The sequence below is a fragment of the Megalops cyprinoides genome, chromosome 21 (genome assembly GCF_013368585.1).
Source record: "Megalops cyprinoides isolate fMegCyp1 chromosome 21, fMegCyp1.pri, whole genome shotgun sequence".
Classification (NCBI taxonomy): domain Eukaryota; kingdom Metazoa; phylum Chordata; class Actinopteri; order Elopiformes; family Megalopidae; genus Megalops; species Megalops cyprinoides.
Genome location: NC_050603.1, coordinates 26,460,460 through 26,474,184, shown reverse-complemented (window position 1 = coordinate 26,474,184; position 13,725 = coordinate 26,460,460). Strand labels below are relative to the sequence as shown.

Sequence of the window (13,725 nt, the reverse complement as noted above, 5' to 3'; positions counted from 1 at the left end):
TGATTAAATGCTTGTCACATGATGGCAGTATAAATAACTTAGACAGAATGACAGTCCAGCCAAGAGCTCTCTCTCCTCTTCCAGGCTAGATTTTGTGGTTGTTAAGTATATACTCTGTGAATATGTGTGTCTGTGTGTCTGTCTGCTTTGATACAAAGGGACTTTCTTTGTCTTTATACAACTGATGGTATGTGCATATTTACTGTTTAAGTTTAAGATTTAAGTTTTCTCCCACACAGTAACTGTTAAGTAACTGTAACAATCACACTTGAGGTATGGAAACTAAATTTTTGTAAAAAATGAAGTTCCGTTCTCAAATTGCCCTAAAAAGCTTGCACACTTAACACATTTAGTTAACTTAATTTAATCTAAAATAACAACATGTCTTTCATCTGTTCCATGAAATATTATTAATGGCACAAGATAAAAATGTATAATAAGTCAAATGTTTGGAAATGTGTTAGTAACTAACACTGAATGCTATCTTCACATGGAACAAGCTTGTTATTATATCAGAGACCACTATGCATTGAATAGTTTAAGATAAGAAGAAGCATCTCTTCACAGATTTACTTACTTTCATTTGTTGTGCCTGCCTTTTTCATGGAATGTTCTGGATTGTCTTGAGTGTATTTCTGTGTAAAAGTTGTTGCATCAGCCCAGTAAAATGTAGCAGTGTATACTAAAATCTCAGACCTCACTTCTGGCTTTGCAGATGGCAATCTCTGTGCGGCTCTGCCAGGGCCATTTGACAGCAAGAAAAGCCGATTCATTTTCCTGGTGCCGATGTTTCGGTTAGCCTAACAAACCGCTGCGGAGTCGGCATGAGTCAGAAGTGATAAACATCCTGTTTTGACCATGATGCTTATTAAACTGACGCTGTTGTTTGAGATAAGGGCAGAGATGGTACACTCCTTTTCCCCCTTTCTGAAATGCTGCTTCTCAGCCCTCTGTGTTCTTCCTTTGGGGTGGGGCTTGGCTCTGTTCGGAGCCTCCTGGCATCGGGCGGAGGTTTGTGACCCCGCTGCGGGAGGTGGTCCTGTGTGGTGTGGAGGTGTGGGGTCTGAGTGGGCTGTGCTGTGTGTGCTGCAGGAGTATGCTGAATTTCAGTACCGCCGGCGGCACCGGCAGCGGCGGCGTGGCGACATGCACAGCCTACGGAGCAACACCCCTGACCCTGACGATGCAGGAGAAAGCACTTTAGGTATTTTCCTCACTAACACCACCACCTCCTTAGCCACATTGCTTTTTCATGTGCTCTGTAATGGACGGTGTGGCCATGCGCCATGCATCGCTGACCTGTATGGACCAATCAGAAGGCTTGGCTCACTGTAGATGACACTGATTGGTTCACCCATTTGGAGGCCAATGAAGAGCCAGTCTTCCCATTGCTATCACAGGGGAATGAAAAAACAGGAGACATTTAATGACGTCATACACAGCGGTTTAGTGCTAGATTAATTGGGGCAAATGGCATTCTGCCCTGATTTCTGAATCCTGCCCTGGTGCAACAAGCATCTTCGGATTGCATTTACATTTATTCATTTGGCAGACGCTTTTATCCAAAGCAAACTACAAGTGAGGCAGAGTACAGGATTCTTGTCTGAAAGACAAAGAATAGTCTTCCTTAGTCTTACTTAATAATTGTCCCTTAGAATAAATCACCTTATTCATCCAGTTATGGTTTATCTTGTTCATATGGTGCATTCTTAAGCCTTATCACTTGCGCATGAGAGCTCTTGTCCAGGCATCTGACCAATTGGGGCGTGGCATGTGAGCTGACCTTTGACTTTGTGTGCACGCAGATGCCCAGGAGGGGGGCGGAGGGAGGAGACACGTGCCCTCCATGGTGAGTTCAGCTTCTATGAGTATTCTGCACAGCTCCTCACTCCATGACTACTATACCCCTCTCAGTCCCTCTGAAAACCAGGACTCACTCCAGGTACCCGCCCTGCTCCTCCACCACCACGCTGTGCTGTGCATGCTGTATGTGTGTGTGTGTGCGAGTGTGTGTGTGTGTTTGTGTGTGTGTGTGTGTGTGTGTGTGCGTGTGTATACGTGCGTGTTTGTGTGTATACATGCCTGTGTGTCTGTGTGCGTGTGTATCTGTGTATGTCTGTGCCTGTCTGTGTGTGCGTGTGTGTGTTTGCGCTGTGTTTGTGTGTGTGCGCGTGCGCATGTGTGTGTTTCCTGTGTGTGTGTGTGTGTGTGTGTGTGTGTGTTTGCATGTTTGTCTCACCCATTGAGGTAGGTGCTGTACCTGGAACCAAGTGTTAACTCTGAATGTATTTATGTGAGTGTCACAGGGGCTGGGTGCTGGTGGTAGCCTGATGGGCCGATGGCATTTTTGGACACCTTTCGGCCACTTTTTTATTCTTACTGATCAAGTCCAGGATATAATAACTGTTATAACTGTTTCGATTCAGCTGCTGCTGATTTAGCTGTTGGAGAATTGTACAGTCCATCTGTTTTAGGTGATAAGGATCACATTGCTGCTGATTCAACTGTTGAAAACCGTTTTTTTGTTTTAGGGCCTCAGCTCCCTGGATGAGGACGACCCCAACATTCTGCTGGCTATTCAGCTGTCCCTGCAGGAGTCTGGGCTGGCTATGGGCAGTGAAGCCCAGGAGTTCCTGAATAATGAAGCCTCGCTGGGGGCCATCGGCACCTCCCTGCCATCCAGGCTGGACCCCGCCCCCCATAGCATGGAGGTTCCGCGCACCGCCCTGAGCAGCTCTGAGCTGCTGGAGCTGGGGGACAGCCTAATGAGGTTGGGCAACATCACCAGCCAGTATGCCCCCGAACGCTTTGACAACCTGCAGCCCTTCGGTGACGCCCCGGGGGGCGTCTTCTCCTCATCCAGCGACACGGACTCTGCCTGCCACGACCCCTCCGCCAACGCCAACCTGCTGGGCAACATCATGGCCTGGTTCCACGACATGAACCCCCAGAGCATTGCACTGATCCCCTCAGCTTCCTCCGACCCACCCCCGGATGCCCTGGCGCTGCTTGCTGCCAAAGAGGCCCCGGAGTCTCAGGTGCAGCCCCGGGAGGTGGGGGAGGGGCAGGGGGAGCAGCAGGGGGAGGAGTCTGAGGTGGGGAGGGCAGAGCCAGAGCCCCCCCAGCCTGGTGAGGATGCGGAGGCTTTGTGGCCCAGCCAACTCGAGTTGGAGGGTGTGTCCACCACCGCTGCAGCCACTACCCGGGACCTGGAGCAGGAGGGTGGAGAGAGCCACTGTAGCACCACCCTTGGTCATGCCGACGTCCCTGAATGTGACTCCGACCCTAGGCTCCAACCGGGAAGCTCATCCCCTGAGTGGGAGGAGCAAGTGCACCTGGTGTGAAAGCAGGCAAGGTGCATCCTCCTGTAATGTCTCTACCACTTTGAAAGGCAGATCAGCCATGGCAGCCAACGGATAGGAAAAGAGAGCTGATTACTGGTAACGCAACCAAGAGCTAACTTTTTTGGGGAGGAGAGAGGAATCGAATTGGAATTCACAAGTGTTGATTAAAGTGATCCAAAGTTTAAGAAAAATTTTTCCACAAATCTGGAAAATTCTCCTTGTGTCATGCAGTACTTGGATAATAATAATGGCGAGTGGCAAAGTCCTTCAAAAAAAGCAAGTGCCAGTAAGAAAGGACAGTGAAGTACTTTCAAATGAGAAAGCATTGTTTGTAAAGAAGAGCTGCTTTTCTCTAATAAGTGATAGATTAGACTATCAAATCAGCTGTATGTCAACGTGCTTTTTTCTCATGAGCACCCTGGCAACACCCCCTGTCCTCCTTTGATCTCTCACCCCAACTGGGAAGGCTGTAGCCATGACATCAGGGTGGCGATGAGGTGGGCGGGAGTGGCTTTGGCGTCGGCCCACTGGTGGCGTGGTTGCAGTACAGCCAGAGGAAGACCGATCTCACCCCATTGACTCTGTCTGCCTATCTCTGCCCCAAAAGGTGCCAAACTGTAACTAGTACAAGCATATATGTACAGTACTCCTTAAGCACCAAGATAACAACTTGCAAATCGTGCCTGCATTGCTGACGACCAATCAGACATCCCCCCCCCCCCCCCCCCCCCCAACATCATCCATGATGAAATATTTAATATTTACCTGTGATGCAGAGAACACAAACAGAGGAAACAAAAGGTGTCATGACAGGTTTGCTTTAAAAACAAAAAACAAAAAAAGACAAAAAACAATCATATCTGCATAAGAAAGCATCATGGAGAAACACACACAAAACTGAGACATGTATAGAAATGCAATCAGATAGATTTTTTCCATAACCTAATCACTGTAGTTTGGCAGTTTGAAACTAAATTGAAGTTGAAATGAGAATCTGCAGCTGTAATCTTGAAATGGTTCTGAAACTGAATTCATCCGCGTGCCTTTATGTGAACTTTTTTTAATTTATTGCCACATTTCATGAGAACTTCAGCTGTGATGTGTACAAACACTTGACTCCTGCTGTCATGGTAATTCAGATACAAAACTAACAGTGTGTCCAAACAAATTATGTTTTTTAATCCATTCTTTAGGATCTCTTTAGCTTGTTAGGTTATTTCTAGAACATGTTTAAATGCATTTAACATAGCGTACAGATTTAACTTGATCATAGCCAGCCAATGCATTGTGGGAAACCATTTGTTAACTCTGTTACATTTCATTTGTAAATGTTGACAGTTTTTTATTTTGATTTTTTTTACTTCTGGTGTGAGGCATGCACAGAATGAAATCATCTGGAAACTAGTGAGAGATGAGCACATTGCTGTAATGGAGTATTTGAGGTGGGGTATTTTAATGGTTTGTCGTGAAATAACAGCAATGGCTTGACAAAACACTAAACTGCAGTGTTATGTTGTGTGTGTTGCGAAAGTGTGAGATTGCTGTAAACGGAACTAGTGAACTTTGTGGGACTTTGTTTTGTAAATCACTGTTTAATTTGTGGACTTTAGCCATTGTCTACTTTAATGTAACAGTAAGCTGTGCATGAAAAAGGGTCATATTAAATTCAGTTTGTATTTTCTTGGTACTGAATTTTAAGTGTCAAGGCAAATTATTTAACATACAAATTGGCAAACATATTTTGTAGCCCAATGAAATTTTATATTGTAAAGCTTAATCTTGAAATGCTATTTGCACTTTCATAGTCTATACTTGATACATTCCCAGTTTATATGGAAGTAAGTAATGTTTGATGTCTGGCCAATAAATGAAAGCATCAGTTATGGTTTACTCTTAATAAAATTACACAAAACTTGCATTGCATTCTCTGTTTATTTAGACACCACATTTTTTCCATTTCATGATTAAAAGTTCATATAGTGAAAATGTCTCATTTCTGTACATAGTGTGGTACAAACAGTTCATTCCATTCTTCTGTTCTTAATGCATGATGCAAGCACAATAATGTCACATTTCACAATAGTCACAATACATGGATTTATGTAACCTTTCACTTATGACTGAACATTCCATTTCAACATTCAATATGCACCTTATTAAAAAATTCCATTGCTATGCTTTGAATTGACTGTGGGTACCCCAACACTGCACTGTTATTCCCTAAAATCTTCACTGAGGGCCTTTAAACATGACTGTGGGTGAGCTGTGTTATTCCCCTGAGGTTATACAATGCCCTGCTGAGCTTGACTGTGCTGTAGGTTCTCTAGCTGATGTGTACACTTTCAACTGGAACATTTCACTCAAAAATAAACAGCGCTGGACAGCCCGGGTCCAGCTCTCCCATTTTGTTGGTAAGAGGGTTGACTCTCAAAAGGAATGAAATTGCAACAATACAATTGAAATTGCAAGGAATATGCTCTGACTTTTGAGGAAAGCACTGAATGCCCCAGTTATACCCAGTGTGCCACACCACCACTAAACATGGGTGTCCCCATACTAGTCTTTGGGATTTATTTTACCCCCGTATATCACTGCTGGCTTTACCGCACGTTATTTTCACTCAGCTGTGAAGACTCTTTGGGGTCATGAATACGGCCGCAGAATCGCAGCTTGAGTTTATCCATTTACTCACCTCGAGCTCCTCTCTGTTTATAAATACCCCCATTTTAATGGCTTCTTGGTGAACTGGCATTGAGACCAAATGTTGTAACACTGACAACTTCACTGAGGTATGAAACACTGACACCTTTGTTTCTGCATATAGCTCCACAACCCTCCAGTTATGGTGCTACACATTACTGCTCACGATCCAAATTGCCAAATTGAGATGTATGAATCATTTCCAGTTGTATTCACCTGTTAATTGTTTTCTTTGTTGGGAAGGTGCCAGTTGTCTTGACTGTGTGTATCTCCATGTAAACAGACAATCTCTTAATTTCTTTTCCAAATCTGCATCCACCCAGCAAGTTTTGGCCATAGCAGCCTTTCTGAATTGGAGTACAGGAAGCCCCATCAGGAGGAACATGAGGGCTGTACAGAATGAAGTTTGTGTAAAATTTTTTTAAAGGATTATTAGCCTTCTCAATAAAGGGTATACTGTCACATCTCATCTATCTGATGATGCATGTAGCTTAGCATAAAATTACAGCTGAAAAGAAAAATCTCCATAGGGGGATAATATCTCATTCTTAGTCTGACAGGCAGACAGACTAAAAAAGGTCCAAAACTCCTTGGCCAGAGTGAGCACCAGGTGCACCTAAGGGCTATGTAATTAAGAAACCTCTTCCTCCTTCCTTTCTTTCCCCATCCTTGTTATGCTCCACCCTCCTGTGTTTTCATTGGCTACTCTTCACTCATGGTCATGTGATCCCATTCCAGTCTGGAAGGGATTTTTCTGGGGTTCAAAATTAGGGTTAGGGTTGTTAGGGTTTTAGGGTTTTAGGGTCTTAGGGTCAGAGTTTTAGGGTTACTCCCAGATGCCCGTGAGAAAATCTAGGGTTAGGGTTAGGGTTACTCCCAGATGCCCATGAGAAAATCATTACTTTTCCTCCATAATTAACTGTGGCAGAGTTGTATTGTCTACAGTACCTGAGATATTAGGAATATAAGATGCTTTTTCAGGCATTGCATGCTGTTTGGGAGTAGTTACCCTAGCTGTCATGGTGTGTAAGCTATGTAGCAGAGGCTCAGTTCAGGTAAGGTAAGGGCAATAGAGAGATGACAACTTTGCAGGGTGTGCCTCAGTACAAAGAAATGATTCCCTGGTTTCATTGAAGTTCAAGACATTGAATGTTGATGTGTCAAATACATTTTTGGATAACAGAAAATATTGTAGCACAGTGGTTAAGAGCAGGGCTTGTAACTGAAAGGTTGCTAGTTTGGTTCTCTGCTGAGGCACTGCTGCTGAACCCTTGGGAAAGTTACCTAATCCAGAATTGCTGTATAAATAAATAAATTGCTGGATAATGTGTAAAAATTGTAAACTATGTAAGTTGCTCAAGACAGGAGTGTCTGATACATTGAGTCTTTAAGAAAATATATATTTATTAGTTGTCTGATTGCACCATAGACTTGAGCACAGCACAAGAGTATCTTAGAAATCCTCAGTCCTCCAGGCCAGGGTGGCAGTTTGTGTTGTTATGTCCATCCACCTTCTTATGAGACAAATTTTAAAATCTGGGTCAGTTGCCTTTTTACAGCCATGCTGTTGTTGAGGACCTCAAACATATCAATTTTATACGGCGAGTGTCAGAATGCCTCAGCTCTCTGTCAAACACTTCATTCCTATTTCCTTCCTTCATTCCTAATCCAAACCAATACAGTCCCCAGTAAATACCATGTGACCTCACCTACTTCCACAAGACCCCTGCCAAGAGAGGGTCAGTGTAGAGCTCCACTGCCACCTGCTGGATCTTCACTGATCATTTGATATGTCTGTGATCTGAGTCTGGGTTTGCTTTGCTTGCTTTTGCCTTCCAGAACAGAGAAATATCACCTACGTGTCTAGCTGCATTAGATATTACCCTAGTTAAGCCAGTGTGAGTTCTTTCCTGATCGGGTCTTTATGATAACAGCTTCACTGTACTATAGCGCTGATTTCCCTCTCAACGGTAACGTACATTGAACAATTTTTTTGTGTCCAACCTTAACTAATAATATTCGTTTAAAGAACAAGCCCAATGGATTTATTTGGCAATAATATTAAAGTAGTCTTCCTGTGAAGATAATATGTTTCAAGCAACTTTACTACAATATATAAAACACTTATATTTCTTTGCCTTTACCTCAGGAAACTCCATCAATACTGCTATCCATTTTAGGTAGTTTTTTGCACCAAAACGAAAATCAAGCGCGAATTGAAAATGCTAAATGAAATATTTATATCGCATTCGATTTTTCATTGTGGTATTGATCAATATAAATATGACGAAAACGAGGTATACTTGTTTGCAATGATTTTAAAGTGCTGAAGTGTATTGCTTTCCCGTAATCCTCCGAACTGCTGTTCTTGGCGCTGGCATGCATATCATACTTTGTTTGGCAGACTCTGTGGACCAGTAGTTTTAGATAACCTATTTGTTAATATCTTTAAAATTTAATTTCCTCTAATTGGTTAAAAAGGCGGTAACGTTAAGACGCTACTTCGCATCGACAGTATTTTGTTGTAACCCTCCCCACCTATAGATGGCAGAGTGCAGCTTTCTCTATGGTAGTGCGTCTTTCTTGCAGTCTCTCTGGTGTGTGCTTCCTGGTTTAGGTGCTTTCAGGCGTCCAATAGGCATTTGTTTATGTGGTAAAGCAATCGGTCCGCACAAATCCAATGCCTGAGAATCTTTCTTTCAGAACGAAATGTTGCTAGCTAGTTAAATTAATCAGATGGCCACGTGTTTTTTTTTTTAAAACTCTGTGACAAGTAAGTTAGGTCGGTAACTATTTGGGTAGCTGGTGTGCTCTAGCTGATTCTGCTAAACAAAGTTAAATAGACATTGCGAGTGATTTTTATTAGCTAGCTAGTTAGCATCTCCTGTACACAGCGCTGGTTATATGTAGGGAAAATGCCGCTAGGTTTAAAACCTTGCTGTGCAGTTTGTAAGACAAACACGTCTTCCATGTGGAAGAAAGGAAGTCAGGGAGAGATTCTGTGCAATAACTGTACAGCGAAAAGTTCCATCAGCGGAGGGACAGGACCATCGGCCTCCTCCAACACGCAGCAGAATAATGGCGGCGCTAAGCAGGTCTCACTTCACTCACGTTGCGCTCAATGTTGTGTTCGATCGTGATGTCACCTTTCATTGTAAAATGGCCTTGTGGCTAAGCAAGCATTTCTGCAGTTATAACCAACACCACAGTATAACCAGTTTCCACCTGTATTCACTTATCGTGTTAGTAATCCTAGCAGAGACGTATTGTAGCAATGTTGGTCGTTAGTCTAGCTAAATGGCTAGCTCTGTAGGTTAGACAGGTGTTTATCATAAAAATGTTCTCGTATCCGTAAACAAAAGTGCCGTACTAAACTATAGCGCATATTTATGAAATGGTTTCCTTGTAGTCGAAGCAGGAGATTCACCGGCGGTCAGCACGCTTGAGAAGCACTAAGTATAAGGCACCTGCCTCGGAGAAAAAGGTATCTACGAAAGGAAAAGGGAGAAGACACATCTTCAAGCTGAAAAATGTAAGTGAAACGTCATCTGTTGAGATATACACCTGAGCAAATGAACAGCAAAAAATAATCAGCACATTTTTAATCTCCATGAAGTTAATATGCACGGAATTTAAAAGGTCTGGTTTAACTCAAGCAGAATAATAAGCAATGTCTAAATGTGGAGTCGTGGTTTACCAGATGATTCATTCGTGCAAATTTTGGCATTAAATGGTGGGAGGTTAGGCTGAATGTGGAGAGATTGAAGAGTTTCATAAGTAGATGGTCACAGTTAAACTTGTGGAGTAGAAGGGTGAAGGTGGTGTTATGCAGTTACAAGAGCTTTGAAACTGTTAAGATCTAAGTCTCCTGTTTCTCTTTCAGCCAATCAAAGCTCCAGAATCAGTATCTACAATCATCACGTCAGAGTCCCTTTTTTACAAGGTATCTACCAACTTTAAAGCAGATGATTTATAATGAAACACTGTGTTGGCAAAACATACACTGACAGAGGTGTGTTTTTCTTCTTTGCAGGGAGTTTACTTCCAAATAGGTGATGTTATCAAAGTAACAGACGAGGAGGACGGAAAGCCGTACTATGCCCAGATTCGAGGCTTCGTGCAAGACCAATACTGTGAGAAGAGCGCTGCTCTGACCTGGCTAATACCAACGCAAGCCAGTCCCAAAGACCACTTTGACCCGGGCACTTTCATCGTAGGTTAGTGAATTTCAGTCAGATAATTATGTATGTATGTATAGAAGACACAGCATGTTGCCAGCTGTAGCTGTCAGGCTGCTGGGTGTCTCCTTCCACTAAAGCCTCTGTTTGTGGTATCTGCAGACAGAGAAAATAAACCCTCATACTCTCAGCACTGTTGAATAAGTAACTGTTCTTGCAGCTCTGCTTGATGGGTGCGCTTGGTTAAGTGCTCCTGTCCTTTGCATTGGGTCTTTTTACCTGGCTCTCCTTGTTGTGTAGCTGTGGATAAGAAAAGGCGCAGGTTTAAAGCCTGCCGCAGGTCCGCACTCAGTTTTCAGTGTGTTAGTGTCAGCATACGTTTAGTATCAAGGGTGAATTAGGGGTTTAAATCACAGTGTGCATGCGAGGCTTTAGTGTTAATGTTGTAGAACTACGATAAGACAAACTGCGTCCAGGTTTCCAGAGGTAGCAGTTACTCTTTCCCGAGTTCTAGATGGGTGTTGCAGGGAGTGGGAGGCTCTCAGGCACCATGTTCTCTTTGGTCAGGTGGGAAAAATCCCTGATGAACCATGTACATTATACTCTGACCAGGGCATGAAAAAACACATTTTTTTCAGTCTGATGCATCACACAGCAGGTTTACTAGCATAACTACATTCACAGGCAAGGTTACTAGCATTACTAGTGTCACTATATTTGCAGGCAACATTATGTGCGTTTCTCTTCTGCATGACATTCTGTGTGCTTCTTCTTGTGCGTTGGTGCAGACTATATTGCTGTAAGGCAAGTTTAATTCGTACAGTTGCGGATTCCAAAGTGAGGGTGCAGGGAGAGGGCCATTGAAAAAGAGGAACATCATATATTCCCCTGTAAGCTAGTGTTGCTCTGGCAGTCTGGTGTAGTTCTTAGAGAGCAGGTCTTGGGAATAGAAAGTAGTTGGGGAAACTGCTGTTTTATTCAGTTTACTTCACCTGAAGGCTTGGGTAGCTGTTAAGGTGTATTTATGATTTGGTGTACAAAATCACAGTACATTAAGCTGTCTCATATAAAGGTGGCTGTTCAGCCAACAAACGAATGAGTCAGTGAGTTTGGATCATGCTGCATTATAAAGGAGAGTTGTAAGGGAGTCTGCTGGAATGCACACCTCATGATCCTTTGCATGTTTTAATATACACTGATGAGCCAAAACATTATGACCACCTGCCTAATATGCTGTTGGTCCTCCATGTGCCGCCAAAACAGCACCGACCCACCAAAGCATGAACTCTACAAGACCCCTGAAGGTGTCCTGTGGTATCTGGCACCAAAACATTAGCAGCAGATCCTTCAAGTCCTGTAAGTTGCGAGGTGGAGCCACTGTGGATCAGACTTGTTGGTCCAGCACATCCCACAGATGCTCTATCAGATTGAGATGTGGAGAATTTGGAGGCCAGGGCAACACCTTGAACACTTCATCATGTTCCTCAAACCATTCCCGAACAATGTGAGCAGTGTGGCAGGGCGCATTATCCTGCTGAAAGAGGCCACTGCCATCAGGGAATATCATTGCCTTGAAGGGGTGTACCTGGTCCGCAAAGTTGTTTAGGTAGGTGGCAGGTGTCAAAGTGACGTCAACATGAATTGCCGGACTCAGGGTTTCCCAGCAGAACATTGCCTAGAGCATCACACTCCCTCCACCGGCTTGTCGTCTTCCCACAGTGCATCTTGGTGCCATCAGTTCCCCAGGTAAATGGTGCACACGTACACGGTCATCCACGTGATCTAAAAGAAAACGGGACTCATGGACAAGGCGACCACTGCTCCAAGGTCCAGTTCCGACGCTCACGTGCCCATTGGAGGGGCTTTTGATGGTGGACAGGGGTCATCATGGGCACTATCACCGGTCTGTGGCTACGCAGCCCCATACGCAGCAGTGTGCAATGCACCATGTGTTGTGACACATTCCTCCCATAACCATCATCGAAGTTTTCTGTGACTTGTGCCACAGTAGACCTTCTGTCGGTTCGGACCAGACAGGACCAGCCTTCGTTATCCTTGCACATTGATGCATATTATTTCAGTCTTTCAGTTTTTATTTCCTTTAGTCTGGTATACAGTGCTTCTGTAAGATGCGGCAGGGGTCCTTTTGGTGAGAGGCTGGTTGATGTGTGTCTCAGGGTTTTGTCCCCTTAGTTGCTAATATGTTTAGATGAATAATTCAGTTTTTCTGATGTCCACATTCATGCCTCTGATTTGTTTTAGGCCCAGAGGAGGATCTTCCAAGGAAGATGGAGTACCTGGAATTTGTGTGCCATGCCCCCTCTGAGTATTTCAAGTCTAGGAGCTGTCCATTCCCCACCATTCCTATCCGTCCAGAAAAAGGCTACATTTGGACTCATATCGGACCCACGCCAGCAGTCGCATTTAAGGAATCTGTTGGTGGCAGTAATTAGCCTAGTAAGCGTTGACGCTACAGGCTATGCCCATTCATGTGAACTGTTGGATAAAGGACCATTATATGTAACATAAGTAAACCAAATTTGGTGTCTTCTGTTGGATTTAAAGAAGTAAATTAGGTTTTGTATGTTGAGTGTCATACTCCCTCTTTACTAAGTATTCACATCTGAAGCTCTGAAAGAATTGGTTAAGAGACATGCACTCTTCATTTTGTACAGAGGAATATATTACCAAACTGACTCCAGATTTCCTTGTTCCCTTAGTCCGGTCAAATCAGCTTTTACCAGAACCCGGATTCATTTTCCAGCACGCATTAAAATGAAAAGGTTAAGGATAAAAATGTGGTGCTGTAAACGTGTCCAGGGCCTTACTAGTATGTGGTTGTAATTTGTAAGTAAAATGTCTGAAGGTTCCTTCACAGGAAGGCTGTTTACTATAATAGTCCAGTGGTGCAGTTTTCATGATTTAACTCCCGTAATGAGGGGTGACAGACTTGAGATGAAGGCTAATTATTTAGTTTCAGTAGGATGAGGATAGACTGGATTTATAGGTGGATTTGTAGCTGTAACCTTCTTAGTTTTATCTGGAAAGAGGGTTGGCACATCGTCTTAATGTTGGAATACTGCATATTCATTATTAAATGTTCATTCATGCTCAGCCATGGGTTTTTAACAGTACCACTGCAAAAGTTACTGATTGCAGTAACAAAAAACTGATTTTTGCAGTGTTAATATTGCTCATTTCAGATGTCAGCTTACTGGCCTTGGTGGGTGACATTTTTAGTGGTGTGATGGTAAGTAAAGTAATGATAGCTACGTTCATTTTTTTATAAAGAGATGGGCGCTGCAGTTTGTGAATGAATGTTTTCTCAACCTGAAGCAGCAGCTTGGAGCAGAAGGCACTGTACAGGCTGAGCTGCCTGAGACGAGTTCCTCCAAATGGGATGTTTCCAGTGAAGTAGTGTGACCGCGTCCATCTCTGGATATGAACAGGGTAGCACCAGATGCACAAGGACTTGGGTTGGAAACATCACACACACTGCCTGT

The 13,725-nt window shown here is 43.5% G+C and overlaps 2 protein-coding genes across 5 annotated transcripts in view; both read left to right on the top strand.

Annotated features, from left to right (window-relative positions):
• ankib1a (ankyrin repeat and IBR domain containing 1a) overlaps positions 1-3,893 on the top strand; it is an 87,383-nt gene extending 83,490 nt beyond the window's left edge. For 2 of the 4 annotated variants that reach the window (XM_036555332.1, XM_036555331.1), the window contains 3 exons: positions 1,093-1,204; positions 1,806-1,849; positions 2,532-3,893. In XM_036555332.1, the coding sequence (XP_036411225.1) occupies positions 1,093-1,204; positions 1,806-1,849; positions 2,532-3,344 (969 nt within the window). In that variant the 3' untranslated portion in view covers positions 3,345-3,893. Of the gene's footprint in view, positions 1-1,092; positions 1,205-1,805; positions 1,943-2,531 lie in introns of all 4 variants that reach the window. The other 2 variants (XM_036555330.1, XM_036555329.1) reach the window with 1 other exon arrangement.
• A 4,815-nt stretch (positions 3,894-8,708) lies between these two features.
• gatad1 (GATA zinc finger domain containing 1) lies at positions 8,709-13,354 on the top strand. The gene is made up of 5 exons (XM_036515908.1): positions 8,709-9,139; positions 9,454-9,576; positions 9,928-9,987; positions 10,078-10,261; positions 12,485-13,354. The coding sequence occupies exons 1-5, from the start codon at positions 8,960-8,962 to the stop codon at positions 12,673-12,675; spliced, it is 738 nt and encodes a 245-aa protein (XP_036371801.1). The 5' UTR covers positions 8,709-8,959; the 3' UTR covers positions 12,676-13,354.
• Positions 13,355-13,725: the final 371 nt, after the last annotated feature.